Below are 14,159 nucleotides of genomic sequence, written 5' to 3'. Positions count from 1 at the left end.
GCCTTCTTTCAAGCCAGGACTGAACTGCATAGGAAGTAAAGTAGGTTTTTTTTTTTTTTCCCCTCTTTCAGAGGTCTCTGGGGAACATTGGCATGTGGAAAGCCAATACAGAATTATCAAGATTAAACCCCCAAAAATTACTAAGTGGTAAGAATTTGGGTGCTATTTTCCTTTAAGTTTCTCAATTTGGGAATGTAACAAATTATAGTTACAATACAGTAAGAAAAAATAAATATGTAGATGAAATAACTCATGGTACTTAACAGAAGCACACTACAAAAGAAATATGACACAAGACCTCGATGTAAAGAAAAAAAATGACACAAGTCTAACTTATTCAGAGTCCATAGTTTTCCCAACCTGCAATTCTCTTACTTCCAGATTACAGCATAAATTACCCAGTTATGGCATTGACTGTATGACCAAAGGCAAAATATTAAGTTGGTTAAGTATTCTGGTTATTCTGTCAAATGAGGACAAAAGGTACTTCCCTCTTCATAAGGATACTCTAAGGAAAAGCACATTATGTATTTAAAGACAGGGAGATAGTTGTGTGATGGAGGTCCACCCCCACAGGTAACAATGCAATCACATGTTCAAAATCAAATTCTTCACAATGAAATGTTTATTGTCAAAATCACATGTTCAAAATGTTACAGCAGTTCAAGAAAATATCCTTCAACACTGTCCCCATTGCTGATCAAAGGAATCCCTTAGCCATGGACAATCTCCTTTAGGTAATTTTTTTATTTTTTTGGTAAAATTTTAAGGAAGTGACTTAAGAAAATGTATTTTACCTCATGAGGGAAGCAGGCAAAGAGCCCATGACCAGCTCTGGCAGTTCAGCTGCCAAACAGCAACTTGTTAACTCGCAGCAACTCAATCATGTGCAATTGTTTCTCCACTGCCTCAGGCTACAGACAGACATTTGGTCTACTAACAACTGTGCCAGATGAAGACATTACTATCCCAAGCTATTTGTTATCACACATCTGCTGGAGATTATCATCTCCACAGCTCTGCTGGAGGAAGAAATCATGTGAACAGGCCTTAATATGGTTTGTACAAAACCAGCCAATTTAATTTGAATAGGTGAGTTGAGCTAACCAGGCTGGTTTTGCCCAAAGTGTATTTAAAAAAATGAGAAAAAAACCCTTCTTTACTGGCAAAAGAATAGGGTGTGAAAAAAAAAGCAGCTGGAAGAATTATCTATCACCTTTAAGCAGAGTCACTGATTTGGAGAGGAGACTGTTCCCATCCTAATGCAGAGAGATAATGTAAACAGAGAACTTTTTCAAGGCTCTACAGGAGAAGGAAATGCAGCTTTTAAAAGAGTATTTTTTAGTACTGTTAATAATTGAAATAATGAATGGGAAAAGTATGTATTCACAGATTAAATCCTACCTGTACAGGTAGCATAAATGGATATATTTAATTGTATCAGTGTAATATAATCTATCCTGGTTCTAAGTTTTGTGGTGCAGGACTGTATCCCTCCTTAACATCTGGTCCATCAGCAGCCATATCAACAGTTCTCTACAATCTGATTATTTTGCCAGTAGCAAAAGTTCATGTTAATTTGTACAGAATTAGGCAATTATCATGTTGACAGAAGAAACCCAAGACATTAAAGCCAGTACAGTAATGCTCATTCCAGACAGTATGATTCCACCACAACGAGACAGCTGCAGACCACTGCCACACTTAGAGCTCCACACCTTTCTGATGTATTTACAGAGTAAATTATTCTGCAAGTCACTGATCTAATGTAATAAGGGTATTTAAATATTGTCTACATGCTGAGACAAAAACTGTGTTCAGTCATCCAAAAGGGTACGAAAAGTCAAAACAGGCATAGAAAAATGTGTGTATGTACATATCTCAATATACATATGAAAACCAGAAACAAGGTCTTCCAGAATGGCAAACAAAGAAGAAATACAGATATCTGAAAACTATACAAAAAATACCCAGAGAAATTCAGTCTCAAAAAAAAAACAAACAAACAAAAAAAAAAAAAACCCACAAACACCAAGGAAAAAAAAACCAAAACAGATTAGACTGTATTCTGGATAAGTAGAATAATTTTACAGAATGCCTATAACTTGTTCACTGCTGCTGTTCTCTCACTGCATTTAGCAACAAAGAGTAAGGCAATATAAGGTCACAGCCACTGCTTTTCATATGCATCTTTTTAAGGGGATTACTCATCTTAATTAGCTTGAGGTGTCCATATACTTTTATTCTATAGCTTGTAAACAAGACTGCATGCTTTGAGGTTCTAAGACAGCAGACAGCCTATTAAAATCAAGATTTTTGTAGCTTGAAATCTTTTTTTAAAGTCACTTCAAGTTTCTATGGCAGACAGAGAGAATGTGGTTTTCTGAAAGACTACAAATAATTATTTTGAAATAATCTGACTCATTTGGATGAATCTGGACTGCGGCTTTATGTACACTGTAATATATTGTAATATTAGTTTTTTATGTAAGCTCTACTAGAACAATACAGATATTTTTTAGAAAATGCTAATATTCAGTCTTGAATTTGCCACCTATTACTTTTACACAATCCTGCCAAATATTTATTGGGGTAAGAGTCTACTAAGGTACTATTGACTGGATATGAAGAGAGGTTGAAGATCACTTCAGGTTTTCAAAGCCATTTTATAAATCTCCATTCTAACTGCTTGTGAGGTAAACATCAGCTCCCAGGAGCTTCACTGGTCAGAATAACAAACACACAAGTTATGATTCTGAATTCTTCAAATTCTGTTTTACTTTGCTACAGCACAAAAAAGATCCTTAAATGCGTCTGAATATAATCTGTTTATTACTGATCACTTTATACCCACTTTAAACTCTGAGTTTTGTGTGAGCAGTCTGATAATAAGAGTGCATTTATGGTGAAAATTCTATCTAAACTAAAGTAATTCTAAAATTCAGAATCAAAATATAATTTAACAAGTAAACCTGCCAGAAAATCTATGCTGAAATTTTCAGATTTTTAATATAAAAAGTTTGATAGAGAAAGATAATCAACATTTCTATAGATGAATGACTGACACTTCCATAACCTATGTTTGAGAGCATGTAACCAGAACTAGTATACAATGAAATAGATTCTTATTTAATAAGTACATAAAAAAAAAAAAAAAGGTCTCCCTTTCCAGGTAATCAGCAAGGAAAGTACCTAAGAGTATTAAAAAATTTGGTCTGGGTGACTACATACATACTTAAAGTCAACTGCCTGACAGAAAATTGTCTCAAGTGGTACCACAGAATTACATGCTGATATAAATTTATTACAACATTTTGAAGAAAGTGATTTGATAGCACACACCCATCTTTACAGCAAAACATAAAAATTCTCTAAGGTGTTGTGCATAGCAACAAAAACATTTCTGTAGTTTCTCATTTGAAAAAAGCTAGAATTAAAATAACTATTTGGTAGAAGATTCAGCAGGTGACTTGTACATAAGAAAACCCCTGTAGAAACAGACTCCTAGACTAGTAAGTTCAATCTTGAATTTTTTGTCTTTTGAGGGGAAAGAAATAAGATGGAGAATAGAATTAGATTTGTTTTTATTAAGTCTTCACAATGAAATGTTTATTGTCAAAATATAAGAACAATTTAAGTGTTACAGTATTTGAGTTATCTTCTTGATTTCAGATATGCATAATATAATTTTATATGTTTCCAGCGCTTAACATGCCAGAAGCACAAACCTTACTTTGGCATTCATTTAATTCTGATGTTCTAAAGAGATTAAGTTTGGTAAGTACAGTTGCATAGTCAACAAAAAAGGTCTAATACTCATATATAAGGCAAAGATTAAGCCATGCAAAAAATTCTTATAAGTAAGTCACAAAAAAACCCAGAAGACCTTTGAAAATACCCCAAAAGAATACTGTAAGTTTTACATAAAGATTTAATGAATCAATGAATTCCTAAACTGTACTAAAGGCAAATACCACATTAAGTTACCTGCTGGCTGTTTTTACTGAGCTGCTCTTCTTGTGTCCCCTCTCTGAGCGGTTGTCTCGCAAGAGTTGAAGCTGTTGGAAAAAAAAAAAAAAAAAACGCTCAAGAGAGTCTCACAAACAATGCTTTTATTTGCTTTTCAGAATTTCTATCTGGACAATACAGTTATTTCCTCTCTTAAGTACACTGTCAATAGCTTTTACCCATGACTTTTGAGATGAATATTAGAAAAAATGTTAGAATAATAGTTAATATGTAAATATATATCCACTAATTTAAAATGCCTAAATAATTGCAAATGTAAGAATTAAAGCATTTTCAAAGCATAATAGAAAGTTATGCAATTCAAAATTTCACAATTAACTTATGTGTGAAATTTTATACTTTTCACAATTTCAATTTAAATTTTTGAAGTTGTATAATTAGAAGCATTGGAAGACACTTAAATTACAAAAAACTAATCAAGTTAGCACTTGTGTCTAAGCAGTTATGAAACAGTTATAAATTCTTCTAAGCCCCAGGAGCTTTAGTAATTTGCAAGCTGCAGAATAAACAAAAACACAGTATTAAAGATTCCTGTAATAGTGAGGAAGTAGGAGAAGCAAAGGATTTGTTTAACTGAAATGATGACTCAGCTTCTGAAAAAAGCTGTCATTTATTTTTATTTTTAGACAAGTAAGACTTTTCATTCAGATTATTTCCAACACTCAAAAGTCTATTTCCAGCATTATGCTGTTAGATGAGTCAAGGTGCACTAATTAATAAACAACCATCAGAATACTACACTAAAGGAACTAAAACTGGACAGCATAAAGCCTCCACAAATGTTGTTTGAAATGTCTCATATATTGAAGAAAAAACAGAATGAAAAACTGTTGAGAAAGAAAGTAGAGATAAAGTGACCTAATATTCACAGGAAAGACACTTCAAAATCCCATGGAAGTTAGGAAATGATCAACTTCAAGACTTGGCCAACCACACACTAATGCTGTAAATGAGCACAGACTCCAAAAAATGTCACCAGTCAGAAAAACCGAACGATGCTTCCCAACTTTCTACAGCTTCCCTCTTGTACAAGGAATGCTTCTTGTCATTTCAACTATCTAGTTCTCAGATGCAGTGAAATAGTTTATTACATAAATAAATTGAGTGAGAATTTCATTGGTTGTCAAAATTACATTACACCATCATTTACAATATTTCTTCTTCTGTCTTATAAAAAAGCTCAAATCCCTTATGCACCAGTAACATCTATAATTTGTGACATCAGCTTTAGTTCGCAATTCCTTATTAATCTGTAAATTACAAATTCAGTCAACTTCCAATAAGGTCTGAAAACACAGCTCTTAGTGTGTTCATAAAACAAACACACGTAAAATACAAAATTAGCTAAAATATATTATTATCTGAGAAAATTTGATTAATTCATTCTATACCAGCTAAGCAGACATGTCTAGGCTAAAAATCAGTGCTGGCATGTATGATGCATATTAAGGTACTTCTCATTGTGGAAATTTCCTTATTTTTCAGCTGAGAATCTTTTAAAGGAAGTAAACAGTACAAATTCAATTAACCCTGTTACATGAGATGATCAAGATTAAAAAAAAAAATTACTCAGAATCATAATAATCTAATTCTCTTTTAGGTGTTTCTTCCACTAGGAAAATTATTTCAAAATAACAACCGTTAAATATGAATTATATAAAGCTGTCTACTTAGAGGTTAAGTGTTAGTCAGCCTATTGTAACATGCTGGAATCTCAATTTACAGCTAAAACTACTATGTTTTATTTACTCTGGCAGTTTTAGGTAAGCAGCATTGCTTGCTCTGGAGTTCAAAAGAAAGGGGAGGAAACAGGAAAGATTTAAACTATGACTTACTGGAGCTACAAGTATTCATGATGTTATCATCCTCAAGTGAACCTTCCAAGGACTAATCAGATTTTATTTCCTTTTCAAGTTTCAAATCTATTTACATTTGCAAAAGTACCAGCAAACTGTCACAGATCTAAGGAAATCAACTGTTAAACAGATTTTTTCCAACTTAAGGAAATGGAACATTTGTGTTAAATTTCAATGCATTGATGATATATTCAGCTACTTTTACTGAATAGATGAAGTTTACACATTTATGAAAGGAAACCAGATTTATTTTCACATTTTATAGTCTTAGACAGTAAGTCCTGTTTAGACCATTCTACCATTCATAAAGACAGGTATTCTTCTATGTCTGAAGACAAGCTAAAGACCTAAGTGTTATGCTACTAATCAAATATTAAATATGGCTTCACATTCCTGCAACTACATCTCTAGGCTTGGTTCTCTGAGGGACTGCACTGCAGGGGCTCAGCAGACAAACTAGTAAGGTATTTTCACCAATATCTGCACCATGATGGAGATTTAACAGCTCCCTTTTTTCTGCTGTAGTCATTGTAACCAATGAAATGCAGAAAAATTCTTCCTGTAGAAAAATTCTTCCTGTAGAAGCCTCCCCACTTGTACAACTAATTCTGTATTTCTTGATTTTGGGAGCAAAATATTTTGCTTTCCAGCATTTTGAAAAAGGTAACATTCAGAGATACCACAATTGACAAAATTATTAAAAAAAAAAATCAGAATTTTCATTTGAACGTTAAAACCTCAAGAACATTTAAGTGAAATTAAGTGACTAATTAAAGATTTTTAATTAAGAGAATTTTGGAAATACACTGCTGTACGTTTGCTTGCAAGAAGATATTAAATTATACCTCCTTTGTTTACAATTTCTTAAAATATTAGCCCACTACCTCTGGAGTAGAGGTAGTTAAAGTTCTTTATACATCTCAAGTAAACCGTTCTTGATCAAAGCAGTTCTTACCTGGCTATGTTCCTTCCTAGCCCCAGGGCTAAACCAGTGACTGTGGAAGAAAAGGAAAAGACAGGTTTAACACTATAACTAACAAAGCACATGCTGTCATATGACTAGTCTGTGCGTGCTTTTGGGTATTTTATTGCCTGCCAGGAAAATACAGCCTTTGGCAATGGTTTATTTTAATGGGCTATTTTTATTGAACTCTTTAAGTTTGTAACAGTTCTGAAAGAATGCATCATAGATTTCACTTCTGAGTAGCTGCTAGCTTTGTAGGTAATTATATTTTGTCAAACAAGCTAAAATAATACATAAATGATGGTATTTTAATATACTACAATGCACATGCCATAAATTAGAGTAATTCCATATTTAGTGCTGAAGTGGTACTTATTAATGATTATAGCTGAAAAGACTTTAAAGTAGTTTGGACTACCTGCTAGCTGTTAATGTATTATTTCACAGACTGAGGTTTTAGTTTGAATCTAAAGTGAAACAACAAGTCTGAAAACCCAGTGGCTTCGTATCTCCATACAACTACAAAATTGTGACTCTTGGCAGCCTTATTTCAAAGAGATGGAAATTTGGAGTAAGATTTTGACACACAGAGATGTCACAATTTGCCTCTTTCCTGAACAGCAGTAAAAGCATGATAAGACTGGTTCACATACACACTGTGGTCACAAAGAACTGAATTACCATTTGAATGGGGCTGTAGCAAGCATCATACAAACCTGAACACTTGCACAGTGAAAAGACGACAGAAAAAAACCAAACCCTACAACTACAGGGATCTCAAGTTACATGAAGAATCTACATACTATTTGTGTAAGCAAGCAATAGGTTTTGGTCAAAGGATAAAATAATTCTATCCATAGCAATATTGCACACAAAAAAGCATCCCACTATCTGCTATTATGCTTGCATGTTCCTCTAGAAGTGTAAGCAAAGGTTACAGCTTAACCTAGCCATGCTTTTTCTGAAACAGTTCCATTCAATATAATTTAGTCCCATTTTCTGCCCCAAGCAGCCATATAATGACACTTAAATTTCTACTTTAATTAGTACACTGAAAAGATTCCAATTCCATGGAATTGTCTGGTTTCAATCTCTTTTATTTTCAAGTCACAAATCTAAAAGTTTGGTGGCTTTTTGTCACTTAGGTTTTCAGAGTTTGATAATGAACAGTCAACCCTCTCATTCTTGCATAAAAGACCAGCTGTCACCAAAACATCCATACTGCTTTTTCTACTTTTAAGGTGATTAAGGAAAAGGAATTGGAAATGAAAAAAGAATGACAGCAATAAAGTCAAAAGTATACCTTGAGACAAGGTAGACATCTATATATTCTGGACATAAAACATTCATCAACTGCATTCAATAGTTCAAATTCTGGTGAAAACTGGAAGATTTTATGCACACATAACCTTGATGCCAGTAGTGGATGGAAAGTAAAAACATCATATTTACAAGTGATTCAACAAATAAGGTCACAATCATCCAGGGGATGATGAAAGTCAGAAATATAATGGGTTAGATTTAAATTCTACATAGATGATTGTCTTGTCTCTGACCAGTGTGAACAGCAAATGCTCAAGGAGGAGCAGCAAACTGGGGTATCCTCCCCATAAACTCCTGTGGATTGTGGCAAACCAGCTGATTACAGACTAAGTGATCAGTAAAAGCATTTTTCTAGTGAAAAAGTACATCAAAGTAATTGGAATGCATCTCAGATATTAAAAACCCTTCAAAAAGAATAAGATCTTTTTTAATGGGAAAGTGATACATTACACTAATTTTTAACTTTTTGCCCATTTCCTTACAGTATTATTTGTTTGCTTGTTTCTTTTAAAATAAACAAATGTAAAACCCATAAAGGAAAGCCCAGTTGAATTACTACTTGGTAATAATAACTTATGGCAGAAATAACTTATGAAATCAAAACCTCTTGAATTTACACACACATTATCAAGGTATGAGATGAAACAGAGGCAGATTAGTGGTGTCAAGCAGTCGGCACTGAGGAGCTGATGTCTGCTTTGGCAAGTTTTGATTTAAACTGCGGATGATGGATCTAGTAGCATTAGAACACATAAATGTATCTCCAAATACACTATTTCCTCATCATGTATGTCTGTGTTTTAGAGCTTTGATATGAAAAATAAAGGAAAATGTAATCTTCAAAGTATTCAAAAGATGTAACCAATAAATAATGCTGTTAAGTGTTGTCAGCTGAAGAGAATAAGAGTTTACAGTAATGACACACTAAAGTAACTAAAAGTGAATTATATTCTCTATTTACAGGTGTTTAAACAACGAATTCAATATCTTTTTGTGAAAATTATAATAAACTTCTTCACATGATACCTCACATGAAAAGACTAGAAGATGTGATGCTTATGTATTTTCATACATCCCATTTTTGCTATCCAGCCTTAAATAAGTTTATATTTTAGGAAAGGATACTCAGAAAGTTAATAAAAACATATTCACAAAGCACTGAATTTCATGTTTCCTTAAGAAACATAAAAATGAACTAAAAAGGATTGTTAAGTACTTTCATTAAATAAAGACCATCATGTAACTGAGCTGAGGCTCTCTTCAAAAAGAGGTATTTGTGCAGTTGTAAAATGTGGCTTTGGGGCATTGTAAAGTTAATAATAACAAAAAAGTTATAACTCCCATCACTGATACTCACTCATGGTGAAGAGAATCCTGGGACAAGTGAACTGTTTTCCTGCTACCACCTGGTCCTGGAGTTATCTAATGGAAACATGAAAGAAAAAAAGAAGTCTTTGAATAATGGGGCAGCATATGCACAAAATAATTGCTTATTGAGAAAATACATGACAGACATTAAATACAAAATAGAGACAGTATAGTATATACAGTAAATGCAACTACCAATATCTGCAATTTTTCAGTAAAGTCTGAGTGCAGAAAATGCTATATGAGATTAAGGAAAATCCTTTATGAGCAATGCTGATTGGATGTCAGACAGAGACATTTACAGATTTCAAGGACCTAAGTTACTTTTCTGTAAAGTCCATTAAGTACTTTATCTCCAAAAAAGGAAAGTTAGATGTTTTGAAAATCATAGGCAATATACTAACCTTATTTATGGCTCATACAGCAATACATTTATTAAAAGATAACCCTCCCAACACAAAGCATTTGAAAATTCAAGTTGACATGGGATAGAAAGCAAAGGTAAAATAATTTTTACCAAACTGTACTGTAGTCCTTGTCTAGCGCTTTATACATACTGTAACCTAAAATATGCTATATCCTCAATTGAAAAATGATCTTCAGAATGCATGAGAGCATGTGCAGACTTGCAGGTGATGACATTCTGATATTGCTCAAGAAAGGATTCAAACAGCTTTGCTTTTATTTTTGCAAAATGCTTAATTCACGTGCATGTCTAGATAGGTAAAAACAGAAGGATAAGATACAACTTATGATACACATGCTCAAGGAACTAGAGCAGCAGGCAAACTATTCCTGATGGAAAGAATGAAGGTACAAACTTCCCATTCATTGGAGATAATTTTATAGTCAGGAGATAACCAGAGGAGGGAATGAAGTCAGACGTTCTTGCAGTTTTGACAGGAGACCACAAAAACTCAATGGTAATACATTTATAGGGCTCAGGCTTGCCAAAAGTACATAAGCTGGAGATTCAAGGATAAAAGCAGCCCACTCATTATTAGAAGAACAATGAGCTCAACTCTTAAAGTAAAACCTCCCTATTAATCTGGTGTTGTAATGGAGAAAAGGCAGGGCAGTCAGAGCTCCAAGTCTAAAAGGCTTTCAAAGAATGCTCACTGAATAAATTGAGAGCTCCACATGGTTAAAGTATTTTACCAAAATCTGCTTCTTTGACCTGAACAATGATGTCACTCTGGGCTGAATCGAGAAACAATAAAGTGCTGTCACTTTTCTGGCTGATGGGGATAAAAAAGCATTGGTAACATCTTACCTCTGAAAAATCCATGCAAACATACAAATCATAGTAGAGGAAATCATGATAGCTACATGGGAGAACCTACTGCTAAAGCACCTACTGCTTTATTCCCATTTAGAATTTACTGTTTTACTAGACTGATCAAGGCCTTACACAGTCACAGGATGATAATAAAACACTGACCAAATGCTACTGTTTCAATATCATAGTTCATCTAACAGTAAAACTGAGAAATGGCCATTCACGAAGACCTGGAAATATAAGCCAGTATTTTAATATGTAATTTCCAAATTTTAAGATTAGTAACTAAACTGTTACTTTAAAACGACAGGTAAGCATGCAGCTCAGCTCTTGAGAGTTATATCCTGCATTAATCTCAAAATGAGGTTTTCATGCTATTCCAGTGGGTATCCCTGGAATATAGTAATCCATTTTCTACACTGTGGCTATAAGAAAAGCGGACTGTGCCTATGTCATGCTTTGTTAGAGGTTCATGATCACATTATCTCATGGTGGACCTGACACTTTTATTCAGTTTACAGTATGTTCTGTGTACAGGCAACTTATTTCCTTTGCCAGGGCTGCTGACAACCTTTTCCACACTATATTAATCTTGTTTACAGACTTTATCTTGGTACAAATATCAGAAAACTGAACTTTTTATCTCAGGGAGAAAATAAACAACATGTTGACAGAAGCAAAAGCTATTTTCTGGACTAAAATTGGTTGTTTACCTGCAGCCATACTTATGAAAACAAGTTTAAGTTTCCAGCTTACTCAAAATACATAATCTGAAATTTAATAAGCATGAAAATTTCAAGAAAATTCACTGGATAAATTGCCAGTTTTAAAATAATACAGAAACCACAGAAGTAGGTTTTTCCACCAATTTATATGAGAATATGAACTTGCTTGGAATACAGTTATAACTGATCACCAAGTACAGTGTTCAGGTTTCTCCTGCACACCCCACATGGCTTCAGCTACCACACAGACACAGAATGTTCATAAAACTAAACTCACAAGGTACACACATACAGACCTTTGCATAAAACTCATTGCTAATTACTCTAAGATTCCCAACATATTAATGCAAATTAATTCCTGTTTGCAAAACTTACCTAGGGTATAAAAAGCTTAACCAAACCTCACTGCCCACCTTCATCTGCTACCTGACCATTATTAATATAGAAGATTTTTGTAAAGTTCAGGGTCATTTTTGAAGCTTTTAGTCTCTTCTAGCTACAAGTCCTTTCCCCACTGCTTGAATAAGATGACAAGATGATGGCTGCATTCTGTTCATAGAATCTCTGAGACACAGGTACTCCAACCCAGAGACAAAGTACTCCTGATCTGCAAAGATTGCTTTGCCTGAGAAATTATGACCTGAACTAATGGATACAGAAAAATGGAAAAATATTCAACACTAAGGGGCTTTGCCTCAGAATACACAACATCATATACTGCTGCCCAAATTCACAGTTTAAAGGCCCCCAGGACCGTCAAGTCCAACCTTCTACTGAATACCACCATGCCCACTAAGCCATATCGAAAAGTGACACATTTGTTCATTCTTTGAACACCTCCTGGAATGGCAATTCCACCATTTTCCTGGGCAGCCTGCTCTAATTCTTAACTATTATCAGTGAGGAAATTTTTCCTAATATCCAACCTGATCCTCCCCTGCAAGATATTACACGTGACAAACTTCAGAAGAAATGTAAGGAAAGATGGTGGGACTAACCAGAAAAAGGACAAGAAAGTCAGAGGATTTTGTCGCAGCATGTGTCACGGTTGAGATGGCCACGATACACAGGGTATCATCATAAGATTTCAGAAAGCTTCTTCCCATACAGAGTTCCAGTTCCAGAACACCATACCAGTTCAGAAGGCTTCAAGCATCCACTCTTCTGGTTCTTTAGGCCAGCCTTTTATACCCCTCATGTTCATGCACTGCACCTGTGTGCCCTCTGTTCCCTTTGGTGATTGGTCAGTGCACCTGGGCACTCCATGGCTCATTGCTTTCAATGCTGCTCACCTGCTTTTCACAGCTGCAGACCATTAGGGATGAGGCTCGGCTACAGCCCCACTCCCAGTCACCACAATCTCTGTACCTACAGGATTTCACTCTGCAAAAATAATACTGAGCACCTCTACTGTCATTTTAAAATGCCAATAATAGAGAATAGAGCATTTCAGCAGGAAGGAACCTACAGTGATCATCGTGACCAACTGCCTGACCAAGTTAGAGTGTGTTAAGGGGATTGTCCAAAAACACTGACTGGTTGGGGCATCAGCCACCTCTCAGAATCCTGCTTTAGTGTTTGAACACATCCTTGGAGAAGAAATGCTTCCTGATGTCCAGTCAGGCCCTTCCCTGGTGCAGCTCTGCACCATTCCCACACATTGTATCACTGGGTGCCAGGGATAAGAGATCAGGCCATCACTATTTCACCTCCTCAGGAAGCTGTAAGAGGTCACCCCTCAGTCTCCTTTCCTCCAACCCAGACAAGCCTGGAGCCCTCAGCCACAGCTCACAGGACATGCCTTCCAGTGCTGTCAACAGCCTTGTTCTCTCCTCTAGAAACGTTTAAGGACCTTCACATCCTTCCACTGTGGAGCCCAGAACTGTGCGCAGCACTGGAGGGGAGGCTGCACCAGCGCTGGATCCTGCAATATGATCCCCTCTTCTGAGTGGCTCACACTACTGAGGGACAGGGAGTAAAGTGCCCACAGGGTACTTGAACATCACCATTTACTTTATATGAACAGCCTAAGGGGTGTCCAAACTAGAGAAATCAAAAAAAAAAAAAAAAGAATCAATTTAGGATGATTTATGAATCTTCTAATTAAATATGAGAGTGCTATTTTAATTTACATGTGCTGTAGTTTAAAGAACTACTACCATGTGCCAAGAAAAACCCACAACACATTAAAGCAAATCAAAAAGTATGCTACACTGTTACTTACAAATTCTGCTTACTTCTCATTTGAAGTATATTTTGATGTTCAGTTACTGAATAGTCCATGAAAAATCATGAATTATTTTTTAAAGATACCTATGATACAAAACTCCCAAGTACGGATGTGTTCAAGACTCAATATTTTCTTAATATTTTAAATAATATAAACAATCCTGATATACATATTCATCCATACTTCTTGTCCCTTATTTTTTCCCATGCACACAATCAAGTGAGCAAATACATCCCCTGTTCATAATTTATGTTGATCTTAAGGCACAATATTTTTGAAAAATCACAGATTCTGTCCTATTCATAATTGTTCCTCAGATATATTTTTGATTACTGAAAAAGTAAGTTTCTTACAGATTAAGTAGTTTTTAAACACTGAAAGTGAT

The 14,159-nt window shown here is 34.9% G+C and overlaps 1 protein-coding gene across 2 annotated transcripts in view; it reads right to left on the bottom strand.

Moving 5' to 3' along the window:
* The window catches only part of GPATCH2 (G-patch domain containing 2), a 118,207-nt gene that overhangs the window by 25,543 nt on the left and 78,505 nt on the right, over positions 1 to 14,159 (bottom strand). Inside the window, exons 6-8 of one of the 2 annotated variants that reach the window (XM_068185631.1) lie at positions 9,530 to 9,594; positions 6,841 to 6,880; positions 3,988 to 4,058 (exon numbers count right to left, since the gene is read on the bottom strand). In XM_068185631.1, the coding sequence (XP_068041732.1) occupies positions 3,988 to 4,058; positions 6,841 to 6,880; positions 9,530 to 9,594 (176 nt within the window). Of the gene's footprint in view, positions 1 to 3,987; positions 4,059 to 5,923; positions 6,005 to 6,840; positions 6,881 to 9,529; positions 9,595 to 14,159 lie in introns of those variants that run through there. The other variant, XM_068185632.1, reaches the window with a different exon arrangement.

Source organism: Anomalospiza imberbis, chromosome 3 (assembly GCF_031753505.1).
Source record: "Anomalospiza imberbis isolate Cuckoo-Finch-1a 21T00152 chromosome 3, ASM3175350v1, whole genome shotgun sequence".
Classification (NCBI taxonomy): domain Eukaryota; kingdom Metazoa; phylum Chordata; class Aves; order Passeriformes; family Viduidae; genus Anomalospiza; species Anomalospiza imberbis.
The sequence above is the reverse complement of the archived record's forward strand: the minus strand, read 5'-3'. Positions and strand labels throughout refer to the sequence as shown.